At 43.3% G+C, this 22037-nt stretch overlaps 1 protein-coding gene across 19 annotated transcripts in view; it reads right to left on the reverse strand.

Annotated features, from left to right (window-relative positions):
- MAGI1 (membrane associated guanylate kinase, WW and PDZ domain containing 1) overlaps window positions 1–22037 on the reverse strand; it is a 294035-nt gene that overhangs the window by 22273 nt on the left and 249725 nt on the right. For 14 of the 19 annotated variants that reach the window (XM_019620191.2, XM_019620192.2, XM_010718690.2 and 11 more), the window contains 4 exons: window positions 14527–14558; window positions 8603–8819; window positions 3008–3085; window positions 235–326 (listed from right to left, as the gene is read on the reverse strand). In XM_019620191.2, the coding sequence (XP_019475736.1) occupies window positions 235–326; window positions 3008–3085; window positions 8603–8819; window positions 14527–14558 (419 nt within the window). Of the gene's footprint in view, window positions 1–234; window positions 327–3007; window positions 3086–8587; window positions 8820–14526; window positions 14559–22037 lie in introns of all 19 variants that reach the window. The other 5 variants (XM_019620193.2, XM_010718686.3, XM_010718684.3 and 2 more) reach the window with 2 other exon arrangements.

Here is a 22037-nt window from a genome sequence, read left to right on the forward strand (position 1 = left end):
AAAAAAAAAAAAAAGAATATCAAAGGAAGTCAAACTCGTTTCAGATACGAGGATTTGAGTTAGTTTGTTTTTTGAGGAGGACAGTAGAGAGGAGTTGTGAGATATATTAAATCATAGCCCACTGCTTATTTTAACAAGGATGCCACAGTGCAGCTCAGCACATTTGTCTGTGCTACTGCTGTGATTCTGGAAGACAAGGGGAATTAAAACAAGCCTACTTCTAGATGTACTCACAGGTTCTCCAGGCTCATTTCCACCCAGAATCCTAAATCCAAAACCGGTTTCCTTTCTCCATAGAAAGATATCCTGCTCTTGGTAATCTGGAACTGAAGGAAAGAAAGAAAGATATTAGTTATAATAAAAAAAACAAAACTATATACCCATATCAGGACTACGCTGATGTGCATGTAGAAGAATCTGCTGCACAATTTTAATCATTAAATGAGGTGGTCTTGAACTTTCAGACATAATTAAGAACAACATCTATAGGTTAAAGTAGTAAAGGATTATTACTTAAATCACTATGAAAAATTATCCCATGGTTTCTGCTTTCTGGTTGTTTAATTGTGATTTTATCACTGTACTTTTTCCTTCCATCGATATTAGCACCATTACCCAGTGCAAAAGCCTCTTCCAAACCATCAATACGTGTGTGTACAACACAGAATCACTCTGCCAGAAACAATACAGCTGCCTCCTCTTTCACTGGAGACAAAAGAGCCGCTTCTACTGACTTCTACTGTTTAATTAACTTTCACAAGCATAGTTTGCTATCTGTCTGCTGACACTGGTTTAAATAATGGCAGGACAGATCCCCGACTGGTGTAAACCAGAAGGGTTCCTCTGGAAACAGTGCAGCTCTCCAGACTTCCACATGCTTGTGTATGGGTTTTATAAAACCACTGAAGAGACAAAACCAGCTGGAAACATGAAGAAAGACCAGCCTTACCTACTCATTAGTATGGAACACCAGTGAGTTTTTACAATGAATATTACATACAACGAAGCACTAACCTTGACGTGCAGTTGAACAGAAATGTTTCATATTAACTTATTCATGGCTGCTTTCATCCCTTTTTTAAAATGCAAAATTAATTGCTAACATTAAATCATATCAGAAGACAAGTTCAGGTTCATTTAATATTTATTAGTGGGTATCTATAACATTGACTAATTTTGTAACAATCCCCTCCCAAAATTTATAGTTAATTATCAAAAAGGCTATTCCTTTACAAGTCTGCTGCCTATGGCTTTACTAAAGAAAGCAAAGTGTATCAGCCAGAAAGATAATTTCAGAAATGCAGCTCTATCTATCAGCAGACAAAGGATTTGTTTTCCACTAACACTGGGGAGTGCCCAATAGGGTCCTAACTGCATTTTACACCACTAGTGCCTGCTGGTTTGGGTTTGGTCTTCTGGTGCTTTTCATTGTTAAGGCTTTTGGCTGGCTCTGATGGTCTCTCTTCAAAGACTTATCACCGGGTTTAAAAGACAGGAACTTAAGTCCTGGAGGCACTGCAAATTGCAAGAACAGGTGGGTGCTCAGGCACATATCTGGTTTCACATTTTTATTCAAACTGGTTCATAGCCATTGGTGTTACATAAAATATTTTCACATTTTAGGTATTTTCAGCTATAAACCAAGCTTGAGACCACTGCACGTTCCCTTGCTGAACCACAGGCTAATTTCTGCTCACCTACAATTACAGAACAACCAGGTGAGGAGCACACTGGAAGCCTTTGCTGTGCATCAGTTTGGCTAAAGGCAGCTTGCCATCGCAGGGACAACCCGACAGCAGAACTCAGACAATGAATTAATTGCTGTTTGTCACTGCCTTCAGTGAGTGGGAGCGTGAAGAGCAGACACACTGGGAAGTGCCTCTCCAGCACTTTGCAGGCTTTTTTGGCAAAGGCTGGCCCCAACCAATTAATAGCACAGGTTGGATCTGTCAGAGGCAAAATGGCTTCTGCAGAGAGCTGCAGCGTGGGCCTGTTTTCTCGGCCTCTCTCAACACCTTCCCATTTGTCATCTCTCCAGCCTTGCTGAGCGGTGCCGTATGCTCCCAGTTTGGCACCATGAGCCAATTAGCGGCCGCAGGGAACAGCGGCACGCCGAGGGGTGGTGGTAGGGCCAACAAAACGCACGTCTACACCCAAAGCAGCAAGTTCATTCACAGGCTGCTCCTTCTGCTGGAAGGATTGCAGGAAGGTGAAACACAGACACAGCAAACACACAGACAACACACAGAATGAATACAAACCCAACAAAACTCCTTTTACCACTTTTTGCTCCAGCTCTGCAGTAGGCGATGCACTGTGATACATCCCATCCACCTCTGTGCTGCCACATGGCTGACTGGGGCTGTGCTGGAGAATCACATCAGCAGCACTTCATCACAGAATCATAGAGTTGTTTAAGTTGAAAGGGACCGCTAAGGCCACCCGGTCCAACTCCCCTGCAGTGAACAGGGACACCGAGAACTCCATCAGGTGCTCAGAGCCCATCCAGCCTGACCCTAGGTGTCTCCAGGGATGGCGCATCCACCTTGCCCAGTGCTCCACCTTCCCTATTTAAAGGGGAAATTTCATGGTGGTGCTCAACTCTTAGGCTTATAATAAACAAAAAAGAGGTCTCCAGGAGAAATTAATAACAACTTAGCACCTTGACATGATATAAACATGTACACAGCCCAAAGGGGTAAAATTTGCCAGTCTTGTCCTAAACCAGACTGCTTGGAGAGCCTTACAAATGTGGTAAGAAGCGTTGTGTTGGGGCTAGAAGAAAGGATGGAAGGTGTGAGTGCTGCAGCCCAGAGGGCAGGTTCAGGATGGAAACAGAAAGGTGACATCCCCACCACCATCAGCCAGTATGCAGCCAAGCAAGTGCCTTGCACCTCCATGGCCAACCTTCCACACTGCCCTGGTGATGAAGGGCCCCACCACAGAGCAGCAATGAGACCAGAACAAAACACCATGGGACACAGATACATTCCCGGCACAGTCTTACATTCTCCAAAACTCGTGGAATTGATTTCTCTCTCTCTCTCACCCTTGCTCAGTCCAGTTGCAGGCGAAGGTGACATAGCTGTAATATTAATTTTACAGTTTTGCAAAGCTTAATGTATCTGCTTTCTTGTTAGTTCAATTCATTAATTTTGACTGTATGGATCATGTTAGGCTTGCATGCACATAATTGCTAAGGTTACAGCTCTATGGATAATTACATACCAACTTCTACATCTACTTATACATGTCTGTGTACACGTGGATACATTATACACATACATATGAATCTGTACATTTATGCATATGCATGCAGGCATATTTGAGACTCATTGTTTTGTCCTTAAAAATACTTTTCTGCCAAACAAAAATCAACATCACGACACAGCAAGTTTTCCAAATGGAAATCTCTTTCTCTAAAGTTAAAGGCAATTCTAAATGCATGGTGATGAACAATGAAATTAGTGTTTAATTAGGGGTGATTTTAACTAAACTTCTCCTATATAAAGTTTAGCAATTATCACGCTACTTATAAAAAACATTCTGTTTGATATCAGCTTCAAGAAAGGATGGATTCAGAAATATCAGTATGAGCTTGCTTTAGTCACTAGCTCATTGGAGGCAGCAACACTTCCAGTGACTCACATCTTGGCAGCATGCAAGAGTTTTAAGGCCCAGATTCAGTAAAGTACATAAGGACACACTTGAAGTTACAAATGGATAGTCTCACTGGAGCTGCTGGAGAGTTTCAGTGCTGAAAATACCTGTGATTTTGCCATAAATTCCATGAGATTCCTCATTCGCAGGAGAGCCCCACTTTCTAAACTATCCTACTGCACAAAAATTAGGCCTCTCCTAACCAGACATCCTCCACATCCATGTTCTCAAGTGCACAGCTCTGTGTGCCGTCCCCCATTCACTCAACAGAAGAGCAAGGGCCCTTCACTATTGCCTTTAAGTCAGCCTGACCAGAAGGTGGCTGCAATTTCCTGCGAGCATTTCCTTTCTCTATATTGAAGTTAGAAAGTATCAAATGTTTGGTACCACTATGCAAATATTTTTTAATTCTATGTACTTGCTAGCAAGTGAATGCTACACACTGAGGTCATGCCTTGTTTGTATTATTTTAATTAGATCTGGGGAGAGAAAATCCTACCAAATAAATCACGTGCCTGAAAATAAAATTCTAATATTAAAGATAAATTAGAATATTTTAAAAGCTGTAACAATTATCCATAGTGTTCTGCTTTGCTTTTAATTAAATGCTTAAGCCCTTCAAAGGGATTCATTAACACATCTGCAATTCAGATTAATTCGTTTTGTCACTGCTGTTTTGACAGATGGCCATATGTAGGATATGGTATTTTGCAAAGCAATCAGGCCACATGAGAAAAATTTGACAACAGATTGTGTTAATCTTTGAGGAAGTTTAATAATACGTTGAAAAATAAAAAGCATATTATAAAAATATATTTTCAATAAAACAGTGCAAGATTTCAGAACTGCAGCTCTCTTGTAAACTATTCAATTACTGTTTGTCTCACTGAGTGCTCTTCACACGTATCATTCCTGGGTCTTGGAACTGCTCCACGTTTTAAGCCTTGAGGGCTCGTCCTTCTCTCTGATTCATGAGCACAGCTCCCATGGGCAGCAGCGAGTCACCCATCGAGAGGAGCTCAGGCAGCTGAAACTTTGCACCAGCAAAGACTGCATTTGTTCCCACCACCGAAAGACCTGTTTTCAAATTCACTCACCACAAGGCTGGCTATTCTTGAAAGCCTTAATCCTGCAAGCATTGCAACTCACGGCCATACTGCAGCAGAGCATTTGAGCTCAGTCTTAGCCTTAAAGCATCCAAGTCCCTTTCGGTTTACAGCTTAAAATTAAGCTTTGTTGGACAGCAGCCTGAGCCCTGAGCACTTTGGAGGGCTGATCCCCCCACTTAGGGGAGCAGCGTGTGAAGGACCTTAAGGTTGCAGTTCAATTTTGCTGCAGTTCAGCCAGAGCCTGGGCACAGTCGTGGAGCCATCACTTAGCTTCTCATTATTAATTCTATTAACTTTTCTATTTTCCTTCTTCCCTTTATCTTTTTTCTTTCTTTTTTTTTTCCTAGGCAATGTCTGCAAGTTCTCCTTCACAGAATCTGAATGCTTCCTGATATTAAGATGCATTGGGAAAATGGAAAAATACACGGTTTTACAAAACTATGGGTTATTCACCACTTTTCAACTAAATTCTGCCAACATCTTCAGTGAGACAAGCCAGATAAGTCAAATACAGATCTCTTCTATTAAACAGTGATTCAAAAAGAAGTCAAAGAAATGAAGAATGCACTTTACCAATCCTGAAAAATTATGTGGTTGCCTGTGTGCTTCCCATGTCCATACCATTAACATTAATAACAGAGGGAGGCACTCCCAGTCAAAAAGACAATAGGTGCTCATTAGAGATTCAGAACTTTTTAGAAATATTCTGGAGAAAATGTATTCACATGTTGAATTAAGCCTCTTTATATTATTATTTTTAGATGGAAAAAAAATTCTGGCTGAGTTGTGGCTAATGAGTTCATCTTCTTATGTAAACTGCACTCGAAAAACTGCACTATGTTCTCTTTAGACTCAAATGGGACTAAATAAAACATTGATGATGATGATCTAATGCTCTGAAATTCTCTCTTCTCTACCTTCGTCATGTATTTCGACACAGGATTGTTTCTGTTTCTCGGTACATTTGTTGGGGATTCAAAACGGCCTCTTGAAAGACCACTGTATTAGGCCTTTCATGCTTGTTGAAAATGCAAGGCAGTGAATCAACAGGCAGCAAGCTCTACATTGGTCAGCAAGGAGAGCCAACCTGGACTCATCCAAAGCTCCAGACAAAGGATGCATCAGCCAATCTCAGCACTGGCACAATGGTGGCATCCTCCTGCTATGCAACAGATGCTTTTTATCAGAAGAATTCAGAAATTCACACCTATCACCCAAATCAGGAGACATTAAGGGAGAAGAGACGCCAACCTCAGCCTCAGAGCCAACAGGAACAGGTCCTCAAGCAATGAACTATGACTGCCCCACCAGAAGGCAAAGGAGGAACTGGGTTTGAACTGAACTGCAGCTGGGTGAAAACACAAAGAACCACAAAGGTGGAGGAGACAGTGAAGCTGGAGGCCCAGGGAATGGTTTCTCCCAGAAACAGTTTGTGGTGCTCCCTACAAGCGATTGCTGGCAAGTGAGTCTCCATGAGATAATTCACTTTTTTTCACAGAGCAGCCAGTATTTGTCCACTTTTCATGCAGATTGGATACAGGGAAGAAAACATGGTGGTTCATCCCAAGCTTCTCAGAACGAGGAGGTGCAGGGTTTCAGCTGTGAACCACAATCTCCACTGAGGAGACTGAGGAGTGGGGCGAAAGGTAAGGGCTTGTGAGGGGCTGGAGAAAAAGTTGACCCCTAATCAATAAATGAAACCACCAGTAATATTTTGCAATCAGACGACAGTAAGAAATACAGTGCGTCTATCAGCGTTGTTCACGTAGGCTATTGCCTTACTGGTTTCCTTCACCCTCCATTTGATGCAGCAAAGCATCAGCACAAGGTGAGAGCATAGGCTAATCCCCAGGGAACAGGTTCCACTTCAGCTTAGAGGCTAAAACTCATTAGCTCTCAGATGTTCCTAGTGGCATGTGCAAGGAGATACGATATCGTTGCACTTCTGACATTCTCATAAAGAAGAAATGGATGTATGAAACCAATAAATCTTCAAATATGCTTTCCTGGTAAGGAAATAGCAACAGGACAAAATTCTGGTAGCAAATCATAGATGTCCAAACAGGTAGGTCTCATCTGGAAGAAAGGCAGGAGATATGAACTGAAGCAAAAGAGGAGGACTGACCTCACTACATGGAGACGCTGGCCATGGAAAGATGCAAGAGGGAAGCTGCAAGGGTAGAGCAGATCCAGCACAGCAAAAGGTTGAAGCAGAGAGGATTGTGGCAGAGGGACAGATGGGTGTGGAAACCAGCAGGTCAAGAGATGAGGAACAGATTCTGGAAGGGCTCTGCTCACAAACAAGGACAAAACCTCTACAAGATACTGGCAGCCATTGAGGGAAGAGAAATTTAGTACATGGTGTTGCAAGAGGACACTGAAGGTGACAGCTTGAATGTGCCTTTCAGGATTTCTCTGCCTCAGCCTCAGGATTTTGTCGGGAAAGACAGGCAGGAGTTAATGCTGCTAAGCTTATACTAATGACTAATTAGCGTGAGTTAAACTGTTAATTAGAAATTAGCGAAGTAGCTGCAGGGGTTCAGAGGCAATGCCTGTAGAGTGCCTATGGGAATGCGAGCTGAGCAAGGGTGATGCTGGTGCCATGAGATGGACTCAGCCATCTAGGCAGGACTAAGAGGGGCTCTGCCCACAGCTCTGTGGGGCTGAAACCCTATCCCTATTCCTTCTGCGCATTTTCAACATTTCAATGAGACACGCATGCAAGTTCAGTCCCAGCACTTCTCTGTAGACCAGCAAAGCCAGCCCAAGAGTCTTTGTAGTCATGAGTGCACCTAATCCCTAGAGAGGGAAAGCAAGCAAAGCACAGAAGCTAAGACACCTACAAACTGCATGGCTGAGATACTCAGTATGAAGAGATGCATCTTCAGCCAAGAAACCATGACTCATCGTTTAATTTTCCCAGGACATAAGATCTAGAAGTGATTCATTTGGTCAGAAAAAAAACAGTTCTACCATTTTTCATTCTGGGGTAGTGTTCATTTCAGATCATTTCTACCAATTTCCAGTTAGCAGAATCAAAGTAAACTCTTACAGTACCAAGACTTTGAATCTGTCTTAACAGTAACTGCAGAAACTATTGCCCTTGGAACCTAAAACTCTTTAACTATTTCTTTAAGAATTTGTTGCAGATTTGATTATCTTCAGCAGCAAAGCCAGAATGTTTATTTTGTTTGCAGAGAAGAAACTGATTGAAACCTGATTTATAGCCTTGGAGAAGAGTCAAAGTCCTTCTGAACTATTAGCCAAGTATGCAGATTATTAATTGCCATAAAAGCCACTTACAATATGCATTTGATATCTGCATTGTTAACAGCGCCTGCTTTGGTCAAAGTAAAATAGCTTAGCTGGATTTTCTCCTCCTTAGAGTGAGACCGGAAAGCATCTGATACGTATTTCAGCAAACGAAATACTTCCCTTCCTCACTGAAATTCCTTTGCATATCAGTCAATGAGCCTTAACCTCAAAAAAGAATTAAAGATCTGACTAATAAACTTGGAAATTTTCCTTCAGCTTAATTTACAAGCAAGAAAAAGAAAAAAAAAGGAAAATAAAAAAAGCAGTCTTTCATTTTAATGGGATACTTGGTATTAAGCTTTGGTCTAAGCACCTCTCTCTGGAGGTGATCGAAGTTCATTCCTCACCAGAAATGAAAATGCCCCTCTAGCAGGCAGGTATCGCTGGCAGATAGATTAACACCCCGAAGCCTTCTATTTGCAATACAGATCTAAAAGACGCAGCTCTTCGCAAAGAAAATACAAAGAGCGCAGCTGCCGTAGCCGTAGCCTTAGCAACCACACCTGTTTTATACTCACGTCGGCTTTCATACATGCTCCTGGACTGGGCCCAGATTTTGAACGGATCTGGCTTTTTCTGCCCAGAAGCGTCGGGTTGGTCGGCAGCCGGCGGCTCGGCGGCGGGGTATTCGGGCAGCACCTGTGTGCTGTGAGCCGGGGACGCGGTGTGCCCGCTGCGGTGGCTGGAGACGCTGTGCTGAGAACTGTTTTGGCTGTCTTTCCTTTCAAGTGGTTGCTGTAAGGAAGAAAGCGAGCGGAGAGAGAGAGAGAACAGACGGTTATTGGTCTTTGAGTGGGTGTTTTCCATCAATTTTTCTCCTTTCTTTGATCAGGCTTTCTGCGTGCACGTAAGTAAATATATAAATCACAGTTTTGCTGCCACCGGTTAATGCTGGGTACAATTAAATTCCCCAGTGACACATTTTGATAGACTGACAGAAAGAGATATGCAAAACAAAGTCGTTTATCATAAAAAAACACGCAGTTCTCCATCTTGCACATGAACCAAACCTCAATCTCATTCTAGGTTACAAGTTTCAGCGCACTTATGTCTTCCTACGTAAGTCAGAAAAACTCAACCACCTTCTACTTGGATCACATTAAAGTCTGACTTGAGCCTGCAAGTAAACAGAAATACAACCAAATTTCACTGTGAGAACTTGAGCAGCTTTTTGCAAAAGATCCAGGCACAGTCCTTACTACGAGAAACACTTCCCTAGCAGCCCCCACGCTGCAAGTGGGTTAACAGCACAGTGCCAATTTCGTGTCTCTGCTTCCCAGAGCATCCAGAAGATTACAGCAGACCTTCACAAACATGAAAAGTCTACTTTCGCTTTGATTTCTTTGTTTTAATTGAGCACATTAAGAGAGGAGAAAATACGTGCGTATTTATTGAAGCTTATTGAAAAGCAGTACCTCAAGAGCTCTGTCTGCTCAATATTTTGCTAAGCAGGGTACGTAATTCTGAAATTTGCAACAGTGTGCTCAAATGAAACACAGATCACATTTGCATTGCAGAGAAAGACATATAGCTCAGTGGGCTGGTGATGGGCTGGCGGTTGGACTAGGTGACTTCAGTGGTCTTTTCCAACCTTAATGATTCTATGATTTGTACGACTCAGTATGCAGCAAAGTCCTTCCCCATAAAAAGCTCCCCAAAGGCTTTTCAATGGAGATGACCTTGGCACCAAGGCTGAGTCCCACCTCCCACCTGCTCCAGCACAGGGAACCGGAGTGTTGCTCTTAGAGCACCCACGACTTCCTGGTCAAAAGGGGTCAACCAGAAAAAATAAAATCTCCTGCTGACTGAAAACACTGCAACAGAAGTCTCAGCTTTGAGAGATGCTGCCATAGCAAACCTAGATGGCACAGGGAGCAGAGCAGAGCAGGATGGGGGGCTGAGTGCACATGGGTGTGGAGACTCATTCCTTTGCTCCCTATGCAAAACCTCAGGTGGCCAATGCTTCACTACAGTGGGGATAAACTGATTGCCGAGGAGAAAGTCAGCATACCAGCATGCCCTTCTCCGAGTCTTAACAATAATTTTTCTGGTTTTCAAACTTCCCCCCCCGACAAAAAAAAAAAGCTCCAGCAGCCCAAATGCTTTTGACATTGTAGCCTCACATTCACTTTGCTGTTCCACCACTAGCACTTTTTTAAATGTTATCTCGATTGACTAGAATGTGAAAATGCCTTTGTCCTTTAAAGTAATTTTGAACAAAGCATGCCTGCTGTGATTACTCATCCACAGACTTTCAAATACAAATATCTGAACCAATTTCAAACATTTTTAGTTTTTTAAGTGGTAAAAGAAGCTAATTCACATGCAGCCCTTCAGTCTTCAAACGCAGCAGTTTAAAAGTCTATGCTGTAAACAGTCACTCCTTTGTAATTTTTAAAAAAAGGAACACAAAAACAAACAAACAAACAAATAAAAAAACCAACCCACATTACAACTCCCAGTCCAGTCATCTGGATTGTTTTGTTTGTTTGGCCAAGCATTCGACAGTAACTAAAAGCATCCTGTGAAATTCCAGGCCAATCTCCCTGGAAATTGCTGGTTCACAGAACCTGGAATACGGGGACTAAGATGGGAAGCTTCATTCAACCACTGTGGAAATCCTGAGAACTCTCTGAAAACTTTCTGATTTAAAGAGAAACAAAGTTGGAACTTGCAAGAGCACTCTCACTTTATGATATCAAAGGCCTAAGTATTAAACAAACTATGCATTCTGTTTTCTATTTGGGTTGCACATGGAAGTGTCAGCACATCTCAAGCAAAACCACCTCTAATTAAACTAGGGCTGCAACTGCAAATACATAGACATTTTGCAAGAATCAAGGGAAAATTTCTTCAGAGAGACTCTTGTTTTTCCAAACAATAACATCTTTAGAAAGGCTGAAATGTCTCAGTTTGGGAGCTGAAGAAGACAAGAAAAGAGGCATTAAACTGCCCAAGGCAGCAAGAACACCCAGGCCTGACTTTGCGGAGTCCATGGTCTTCTCTAGAGCTACAGATAAGAATAAATAGCTTAGCAAAAAAAAAATTTGACTAAAACTGGGTAGAAATGAAGACCAGAATGACAACCTCGAGTCCACTTAGGCAGACTGCACACTGAAATAAAGGTACTGGGAAAAACCCATTACTTTGCTTTTGTATAAGAGCCAGGACTGAGAAAGTGGAAGGCTGGAGCTCTCATGCTCTATGCAAGCCCCAGGTCTGAGAATGAAACTTAGGGATGTGTGTGCTGTCAGCTTTCCTATGGCTAACCTGAAAGTTTGCAGGCTGATCCTACAAAACGTAAGTTGGGTAAGATATAGAAAATATAGAGGTGGCTGCAGGTGGGGAGGTGTTGGGTGGAGAAACTGCTGCACAACTGAACACCTCAGGTTGTGGCACCTGGGTCCCAGGCTTAAAACTGCAAGAAGGGAGAGCTGCTGAGGTTTGCTCACGTAGGGAAAAAAAAAGGTTTTTCAATGGATTGGGAAGCATTATACATGTGTGTGCTGTGAGCCAGTTTCTCCTGCCAAAAACAGGACATCAAGCAGAGCCCCAAGTACTGCCGATCCAGTCAAAACACGTGGCATGTCTCTTGTCAGGGACAAGCTGTGCATAGGAATTGCATTTCAGGTCACCACTCAGCTATGCTGACAATGTGCTTATTTAGACCCAAAAGAAAAGCAAGATGTCAGGAAGAACGCGGCACTTTCTCCTCATGCAGCGATGCTGTCTTCTAACAATCGAGCTGGGGAGTTTTGTGCTGTTAGGGAAAGCTGGTGCTGGTGGTAGTGACAGCAAGCAGAGTTGGGAATGAGAATCTTTGCCCCCTGGTGGAGCGTTTTGATGCAAGCAACCAAAAAAAAAAAAAAAGAAAAGAAAAGAAAAGGAAAGAACAGGAAAGTTTGTTTTCTTCCACGTTATAGCAGGATAATTGCAGGGGAAATTGCTACACAAAGGGAACTTGTTCACTGAAAATGTATACCCACAGGCAGTCAATACAAAAACACTGTCTATTTGCATTTAAAGAAGAATCAATGAACTGAGCACAAAGCAGCAGCACAGGGAGCTGCTGCGGATACAGCCTTGGGTGCAGCATAGGTGGGAGGAAGGACATGAAGTGCCAGTCCCTTGTTGGGCTGCAACTTCAAGTTCTGAAGAGCTGGCACTGAAGATTAAAAAAAATATAAATCATTTGTCTCTTTCACCAACATTACAAATCCCTCAGAAGCTAAGAAACACAGCTGAGCTCATCAGAAGATGCACAGGCTGAAAAATACAGCCCAGGAAAACTCAGTTCAAGGTAGAAAACTATTCCCAGACCTTGCCACAGCTCCGGCACGAACAAAGACACCTCCTCCATGCCGGGATGTACCCAACAGCCTGAAGTCAGCCCTATGGGAATACAGGAATGGGGCCGGCAGCTAAAAATAGTGGTCGGTGGAAAAAGAGACAGCTGCTAGCAGTGAGTCGGGAGTGTGTCGGGACTTTGGGAGAGGATGGGGTAATGAGAGCAGATTTAGCACTGAGCCGGGAGGAGCAGAGGACAGAGAGCTCGTGCCAAACCCATCCCAGCAGGGAGTATTGTGATGGGATTGGATGGGATAGGATGGGAACAAAAGTGTGCAATGCAGCAGCACAGTGGTGCAGTGGTGCACATTGTTGCTGCTAATTGTTGATGCAAACGATCCGGTATGCTGGCAGCAAGAATAGGAGGCTCTGCTTCTTGTGCATCCTGTGCTTCCAAGGCTACAGCATCACCCGGGGCTATAGTAGAATTTACTGGAGGGAGCCTAAAGCAAGGCAGTAGGTGAGGAGAAGTGCACAAGGGGCTGCTCCCTAGGGCTAACCAGCTCCTCCAAGCAGACAGGAGGAGGCAATCTACTACTGCCTGCAGACAGGTGTAGCCCTGCAGCCTCTTTGTTCCCCAGGCAGGATTACACGGGTTCAGCTGCTGCCTGGACTCAGGATTTACTCTGTCTCCGAACAAATGCGGGCAGAACCCAGGGCTCAGCTGGCACCGTGGCAGCAGCCAGACTTGGAACTGAGCACAGCAATTCCTGCTCTGACTGGGGGAAAATGTGCGGGCAGAAGCAGAAACGTGCCAGACGTGGACGTATCCTACACGCTGGCTTCTGTTTTACCAAAGGCTGAATTAATCCCTGCATATGACATAGAAGCGAATGCCCAGGGTCTGACATGCCTGAGCCCTGCGAGGGAGCGCACCCCGCATTCTGCCTCCCCACATTAATGCAAGTTGACAGCAGTATAGGCCTGCCCTCACGTGACTGTAATCAGCGCTGCCCTAAGCCATCAGAATCACATTAATTATTGCAGGGCTTTCTTTGGGGAAGAACAGAGAATTCGTATTGTAAGCAGGAGCCTCCTGCTCAGCCCCTTAGCGAACCTCTTGCTCAAGTTGCAGCACTATGGCCAGCACCCGGCTCCAGGGATGGACTCTGATCCTTATGGGCCCCTTCCAGCTCAGGATATTCTATGATTCTATGAAATGAATGCCCTCCTATTTCTTTGGTGCCAGATGCAGGGTTTGGTGCCCAACAAGGTGTGTGGGTGAAGTTTGGCACCATCTTATGGCACAGCAAAAACCTCTCCTGCACTCTGCTTCTCCAAAGCTACTGGGAGAGGAAAGCCCATTTTTACCCATCATCAGAAAATTCAAAACTTTCAAGCTCAAGTATTTCATTTCCTTTAAAATAAAAGATTTCTTTCTGTTGCATTTAAATAGCATATTAATATCTTCCACAATATCATGCTCGGAGCTTTAATGACACTTCAGATCACAGCTTGCATGCTATTAGCTAACATGTCATCCAGCTAACAGCTTTACGTGGAAATAAGATCAGAAGGGGAAAGAAAGGAATAAGAAAACACCCCTTTTTTTTTTCTTTCTACTTTTTAGTAGGGAAACTCACACCTGCAGCACAATCCTGCTCAGTAGGAAAATGCCTGCAGAGCAAGCGTTCAGGTTCTATTCACACGAAGCTGCACACACGTTCTGCTGGGGCTTTGTCTCTCCCGACAGGCTGCTACATTCTGCCTGTAATCCAGCTGAGGGCATCCAGGAAAACTCGGGGAGTTAATGGGAAAGGTTGGTGCCTACAAACACCCCACAGAAACTGCTATCTGGCAAGAAGGTGGAGCCTCTCGGTTTTCCAAAAGGAAACAATAAGCCTTTTTTTTTGTTTTGTTAAGTTAAACAGGAGAGGCTCATCAACCAGGAAAGGGGATCTGCAAACCTGAGGCTTTATTTGCAAACTGAGTCGCATTCCCCTCCTATCTTCCCATGCAGTATGAGCCATGGAAGGTAATCACGGCTGCAAGAGAACAACAACTTAAAATAATTGAAACCCACAAAGAAAAGCAGCCCAACTCATCCCTCCTCCACCCAGACGGACAGACACACATAGCAGTGAGAAGCACTTACCGACTTTGGGCTCTTCTTTGGGACCGGCAGTCCTGAAAAATGGCAACAAAGGAAAAACAAACATTAGCATCTAACCGTTACCTTCTCGTACAGACAAAAAAAAAAAAACACCCAAAAACACCCGCCTAGGTGTTTCATCCGAACGCAGCCATCTGCAGAGTTATGTCAGCTTTCGCTCTCGCGTCGGAGTTACCAGTCTGTTCATATCGAATCAAAGCCCGAGGAGAGGGGGAGCGAGCGCGGCGGCGGGGGCGCGGGGGGAGGAGCTCGCTCCGCATTAGCGATGCTGACTTGTGCCGCAGCTGCCGGGAGGCTGGAGAGGAACCCACAGCCCCAGCACAGTCCCAGGCGCTCCCCCGGCTGCCGGCAGCCTGCGCTCCCAATTAAGCTGAGGATGTTTCCTTTTGACGCGATCCGTTTGTCAATTGCACCGGGCCAATCACAGCATCGCGGGGGGAACAGGTTGATTTTTTAAAAAGTATTTTGCTAGAAATAGATTTTTTTTCCTTTTTTTTTTTCTTCAGTAAGGGAAATGTGCATTGAGCCGGGAGGCGAGGCGAAACAAAAGCATGCAGAGGAGTGAGCTTTTATCCCTAAAAGCGTGAACGCTGTGGAGAAAACACGCTTCCTTCCTGCCCATCCCGAGTATAAATGTTTGAAGGCACAGGTTTTATCTGCCAGCTGTGATTTCAGAGCTTGAAAGCAGCACTGCGAGTCCTAACCTCAGGAGGATGCTGGGGGGGTGCTCACACAGGTCGCATCCATGCAAAGGGAGAAGGTTTTTTCAAGGACAGTTTTGCATTTCGGAGCAGCCTGTGACAAGTGTGAGCCAAGGGAGAACTCAAGTGGGATTTCTACCAACTACTTCTGCATGGCTCCGTTCCCAGCAAAGCAGACACTTGTCGGGGCAGTTTGCCTACAGCACAGGACAAGCTGCCCCCTGAGTGGGCTGCAAATCCTCCCTCTCTCCTGCACTGCTGGAAAGGAGGGGAAACCCTGCTTTGCTCTGCACGGCACTCCAGAAAACAACCATAAACCAAAACACAGATTACTCTCCACACTAAGTGCTCAGCAATTCAGACGTTTGAAATCTGCTTTTGTCTTTAGGATGTGATTTATGTGGCGTTTATGCTGCATTATGTTTACCACTTCATGCATTTTGTCTATGCTAAGAACCATGCCCTCATCTAACTTCTGCGTGGAGAATAAAATAAGTGATGCAAGCGAATTACAAATGTGTCTTGAAAGAAGCTCATTTTAAGGTAATTAGGGAAATGCTAGTTCTGAACTGGGAAGTTCCACAATTAAAAATGAAAAACAGGGCTCACTTCCGACCTGCTCACAGACAGCAATGAAAACTGAGTATCCCAACTGAAACATTTGCCATTTTTGAGGAATATCTGCACTCTGTACATCACTCTGTTGCATTTCCAGGCAGAAGCAAATACCCCTCCAGGCAGTGATTGATTGAGGGGCAGCAAAACATCAAAACTGTCCGAACTAAACAACTAAGGTTGAAGCTTAATTTCTGCTGACAGTGATTGTGCTTGCGTAACGGGCTTTAAAAAGTAAAGCCCTAATTTTTAACAGGCATCATTTATCATAGACATAAGAACAGAGATAGAAATTCTCCCTCCCCCTCCTTCCACATGCATGCACACACGTTTACTCTCCCCTTCCAAGAGATGCTCTTTCCTATTAAATCAATAGGTAGAACAGATCTCCATGCATGCGTGCACCCTTGGCTGACCAACATGAGCCTGAAGAAGTACTACAGCAATTTAAATGCTCATTGCAAAAAATAAAGCTGAGATGCAGCTGGACTGTCGGTTCAAACAGTACCAAAATTTACTGCGTTACAGCACAACCGCTAGATGTTAAAATTTACTAAGTATGAACTACTGAGCAAACCTTTCTGTCAGAGTTTGTCATTAATTTCAGCTGTCCCAATGCCAAAGAGATGGGAAGCGGTTGAAAAATGACAGAAAATACACACAAGGCCATTGTGCACTGGGTACTTCGGAGGCCGATGAATCTCACAGTGTCACTGCAAAACAAGCAGTAATTGATTTTTTACCAAAATATGTGACTGTAAAGCATGTTCACAAACGATGCCAGTTTTTCATGGGACAAGCTTTCCATGTCAGGGGAATAACCTGCTTGTGCATTTTCCTGTGTTTTAGTTATTTATTCACCGAATTAGGAATTGATTCCAAACCCCCAGCTCTTGACACAGCAGGCCAAATGAGCCAATGATAGACATAACGTGCAGTTTTCATGCTTAGATGACGGAAGAGATGCAGTATTTAACAGCGAGGAACACAAAGCTTGCACAGGTACTAATTCCTGGGTGTGCCACTAGCAAGAAAACACCAAGCTTTTCCAAAAAGTTTATGGCAGAAATAAGTGCCAACAGCTCTGAATTCAGGATGGTGTCAAATATGAATTACATTTCTCATTCTACTACATTAACCACGTCCCATCGTGGTTAATGCATCAGGCACTGCTCACGCCATGCAATGCCTGGCTTGCCCATCCTCCCCGTTCTCTCGTGAAAGCTTTCAGGAGATAAATGGGCCACATGCAAACGCCCACTTTGCTTCTCTTTCGCATTTCCTAGTTTTCCGGTGGTCACAGTGATAACATTCCCATCCCTTGTGCCTCAGAGAAGCCACAAGGCTTTGCTGCCGCTCCTCAAATCAGATAACGGAGCAGTAAGAGTTGATATCAACACTGTTTGTAAGGCAGTTCTGGGATTTAAGCCATAAAGACATCTATCACTTGAAATGCAGCTCCTAATCTTGGGGGTTTTTGGAGGTGCAGTTGATAGAAGATGGAAGGTAGAGCCATGGAAGAGGCTCTTGCCATCAAAGAGTTAACTGTGTTTTAAAACAAACTGGCACATCTGGTAAACAATGTCAATATGACCTAAACCCCCATGAATAGGCTCATTGTAGCTACTTGCAAAATGTGAGTGGAATTAAATTAATTAGAAAACACAAATTACTCTCCTCTAAATAACAATGTAATAAAGCAACTGCTTAATGAAAAATACCAGTGATCAGTGAGCAATCCGCAAGCACAAAAAAACCTCACAGGCTCGTCAGTAAGGGAAGAAAGGCTTCATACAAGGTTAGTCAAAAATGAGTCAGAGGCAAGGATCTAAATTAAACTAATTATCACAGAGATTATTACATTTATCTTAACAAAAACCTCTCTCTTTTTCCCCAGCACTCCCTAAAGCTCTATGTACAGCTGGCTGCATCCATCTGCTCAACTATGTTTTGTAATACAGGGAAAAAATGCAAATCCTTATGCAAGTTCTGCATCATGACTTCAGCACTCTTAATGCCTTTGCCCATTAGGAGCAGTTCTTCTCCTGCAGTAAAACTTTTGATGCGGGGAAGCTGTAGGTACCCCAGCCTGACCTGTGAGGGGATCATGTTAAAACCTAAGGTCAAAACTGGAAATCGCCCCACATATTGCTGCCTGTTACACGTGGCAGGCCTCAATTTTTACAGGAATATTTTCTCAAACCCTTTGACTTCATGCAACCAAAATAACACAGGAAGATCTCAATACAGGGGAAATTCTGTTCCACTGAACGTATACAGAATACGGTGTGTAACTACAAATCTGCACCAGAACCTGGGCTGGATTTGGGTGACAGTTCTCAGAAGGCCACGGGCACTCAAATATTTCCCAGGTGGACACCAGACACATCCCACAGCCACACACTATAGGGACTGTGGATCAAAATGATCAAAGGCTGAGTCTGAAGAAAGTCCTCCCCTCTGAATAGCTCGGTCACTCGAAGGTCAGATGGTGAGAATAGCTCTCCCTCCAACACAAATATATATATATATATATATACATATAAACATATTACAGCAAGGTTTCAGTTGAAATTGAAACAGTTCAACGCCAGTTTGCACAATCCACCACAGGACAAAAGTGCCTGAAATTGCTAAGAGCCCATCCAGAAGGAAGACAAACTTACTGCTTACAATGCCAATTGCTACTGTTAAACATTTTTTTTGCTTTGGGGTGCTTTCATACGCAGAGGAAATCAGTAACTGTGATGAGATCTTCACTTCCAATGATCACTTAACATTTCCACTCAGGGCACTCTGTGCTCCATCTGCGTGCAACAACAAAAGAGCCATTGGTGAGCCTAGGTGTAAAGGTCACCTGTTTGGTTTTGCAATTATGTGTGAAGCCCAGAATGCACAACAGCTGAAAATTAGGGGGAGAAGAATCAAAACACAAGGAACTGAACATTTCAGACCATGTCATGAAGGTTAACAATTACAGAGAAAGTGTTTCTGCCTGGGAAAGAAAACCAACACAAGTTTTCTAAATGGTGCTGCTTACACTGCACTGAATAAAAGCCAAAGGCATAATCAAGGAAAGGAGACACTCTGAAAGATGAGGGGTGAAGTACCAGAGCCAGAGAATACACAGCCACACAACTGGCACTGCACATCGATTGCATTTTCCTACAAGAAAAACAAGGAACTCTAAATAATTAATCTAATGGCCATTAGTGCTGCGGGGGGGCAATGGAGGGAGAGCTGGTGGTGACAAAGCAATCCCCTTGGTTCTGTATAACCCAATGCCAAGGAATTTTTAATAAAGGACAAATATTATCTGACAAAAAATAGATGGAAGTCGATCTTTTCCAGACTGAAGAGCACACCAGAGTAACTGGCAGCAGGAGACACAAGTCTGCACACAGTCACAAGGAGCACCACCAAAAAAGAACCACCAAAAAGAGAAGACCTTCCTTGTCCCTGCCCATCACCCTCATCTGCAGGAGTGCCACTGCACAAGCTAAACTTAGCTCTGCAATGCAACTTCAACTGAGAGAATAACGCACATGCCATGAATCAAGATTGGTAGCTACCAAATAATGTGGAAATTGCCACGTTTCTCATGCTAATGCTATATGCTAATGCTAATAGAGTGGTGTTTTCATGAGACCATCTCAAGCTTTCTTAACCCACCGGCACTAGCAAAAACATAATGAGGCATAGTACATTATCATCAACACGAGTTTCGGTTCTCGGTGCTTTAAAGATACTTAATTGTGTCAACCCCAATTACTCATTCTCAGCCAGGATGCCAAACAATTCCTCGCAATCCCAAGTTCAGTCATATTTCAGCATCTCAAACCAGAAGTGATCCTAGAAGTGATAAAGAAGATATTGGCCAATAAAATGCTATTTAATTACTACAAATATATAAATTTAACTATGTTGTAAGAAACATATGGCAAATCCAAGGCAGTAAGATAATAAAGCAATTGAGAACTAGTGTGACCCTCATCCACGTAGCTAATGGTTGGAACCACATCAACCGTTGTTATGACTTCATTTATGAAGTTCATTAAAAGAAGAGCTTTTCCTAAAGCTCAAGCTGTTGGAGCCATTTGTTTAAATGAGAATTTTGGTTATTATTTAAACAAATACATACACATCAGATTTCTTAAACCTCAGGAAAGCTGAGAAGGTGAATATCAGAATTGGAAAGCAATTACAACACCTTACATCCTTTGCATATATATGTGTGTATGCATGTGAACACCTGTATTAGGTATATTTTTAATGCATTTTCATGTACATAAACATAAATACGTGGCTACGCATGAAGACACCTACCCTTTCTCACCAGCACCCAAACCCATGAGTTGCATGCTTTACTTCTGGAGCACACCATGATTCTTTGCTCAAAGAATTTATTATTTCTCTGAGGTTAAGTGAAACAAAACAGGGGTTCCATTTCTGGCTTGGAGAGGCTTGGTCCCAAACTCCATCTCCTCAGCTGGCTGTCCCATGGCATGGCCATGCAGGTCCCCAGGGGAGATGGCACCTGATGGGTTATCTCAGGGGTCCTTCCATGTATAGCATGGAGCAGGCCACTAGAGGAAAAACCATATTTTGCTGCTGTCCCATCTGTATTTATCCTGCTCATTGACAGTGTTTGTCTTCAGACTTATCACAGTGTCGTTACAAGATGTAAATCCACATGGTCAAACCTACTTGGTTTATGGTTGGTTCTATTATTCCATGTTTAGAGATTGGCCTGCACAAAGGGGATGCACACAAAAGGCTCTCCTGGCATTAGTTTGCTGTTGATATTAACAAGTAGCATCCCATAACAATATGCTAATATTTACAGAATGCTTAGCCAGATTCAGCCCTGGGGCGTGCAAATCACACACTGAGACAGAAGATCTTTATGAGAGGACAATGGATCTGCACGTGTTTTCAAAAAACATAATTTTATCAATTTAGAGTACAGTTTTCTAGGAAAATCAATCAGTAGCTCACTGTAATTCCAAGTATACAACTGTGCATCTCAGGAACTAACCTTTGAGGATCAGGATGGAGTCAAAACTTCCACCTGCCACATCCCTATCAACATGACCTTCCTGGTCATGGGACAACCATCCCCAGCTGCATCATCCAAAGTTCAGCCTTCTTGACCCAACCCACCTGCTGGCTCCCCATGTACAGCTCGAGGTACACTGCAGCTTTGTTGGCACAAAAGGCACTGTTTTAACAGTCTTAGCTATCAGCACCATCACAAAGAGGAGAACACCAGACAAAGGAAAAAGAAACACTGAATGAAGAAACAGCAAATCCTGATGGAGAGTGCAAAATAAATAAATAAATGAATTTAGAATAGAATTAGAGACATGAGGACGTACATTTAAAAACAATCTGTCTCAGAACAAAACCATCTACTAGTGCATTATAAAACCATCCTTCTTCTTCACTTTTGCCCACCTGCTATTGCTTCTAATGTGTTTAATTACAGTGATAAGTGGATTCCTTAGTTCTGTTATGATTGGTTATTATAGTGCCAAATCAGGGCAGCAGCCACTGCACCCATCTGCAGTGTGGCTGATAAAAACCCACTCCTTTTAGGCACATACACACCAAAATGCCACACTGGAGGGTGTATGGGTAGAAGGAAAACTGAGTGGAATAAACCCCTCCGAGCTGCACAGCTCCAAGTCTGCTCCATTTGCTGTGCAAATCTCAACAAAGATGTGGGAGGCACATCTCGAGTTAAATCTGCATTATCTAGTGCCTGGTATTAGGTTCTGCTGTGCCACCTTGTGTTATATCACATCACGTTTGATTCAAAACAACACCATGTGGGTTTGGGTTGCTCCACTTCTACCACTTCTGCGTTTAATAACAAAAACAAATCAAACATAAGAGAGAAAAAAATAACAAAAACACACATACCACACACACAAGGAAAGCATAAAAAACCAAAGCAACTTTCAAAATCTCAAGCTAGGGAGTACAAAAGAGTATAGGAAGAATTTCAGTGCTCTCATTTTTCATTTGCTAAGCAATCTCCAGTTTCGTCCGCATCTCAGAACATCCTGCTTTTGGAAAGATAAGGTGGCTCATGCAATAAAACATCCTGATGGGAAGATAGTTGGGCATGTCTTTCTTCCAGTGTTCAGCAATTGCTTTGGTTTTCTTACTGAC

The sequence above is a fragment of the Meleagris gallopavo genome, chromosome 14 (assembly GCF_000146605.3).
Source record: "Meleagris gallopavo isolate NT-WF06-2002-E0010 breed Aviagen turkey brand Nicholas breeding stock chromosome 14, Turkey_5.1, whole genome shotgun sequence".
Taxonomy (NCBI): domain Eukaryota; kingdom Metazoa; phylum Chordata; class Aves; order Galliformes; family Phasianidae; genus Meleagris; species Meleagris gallopavo.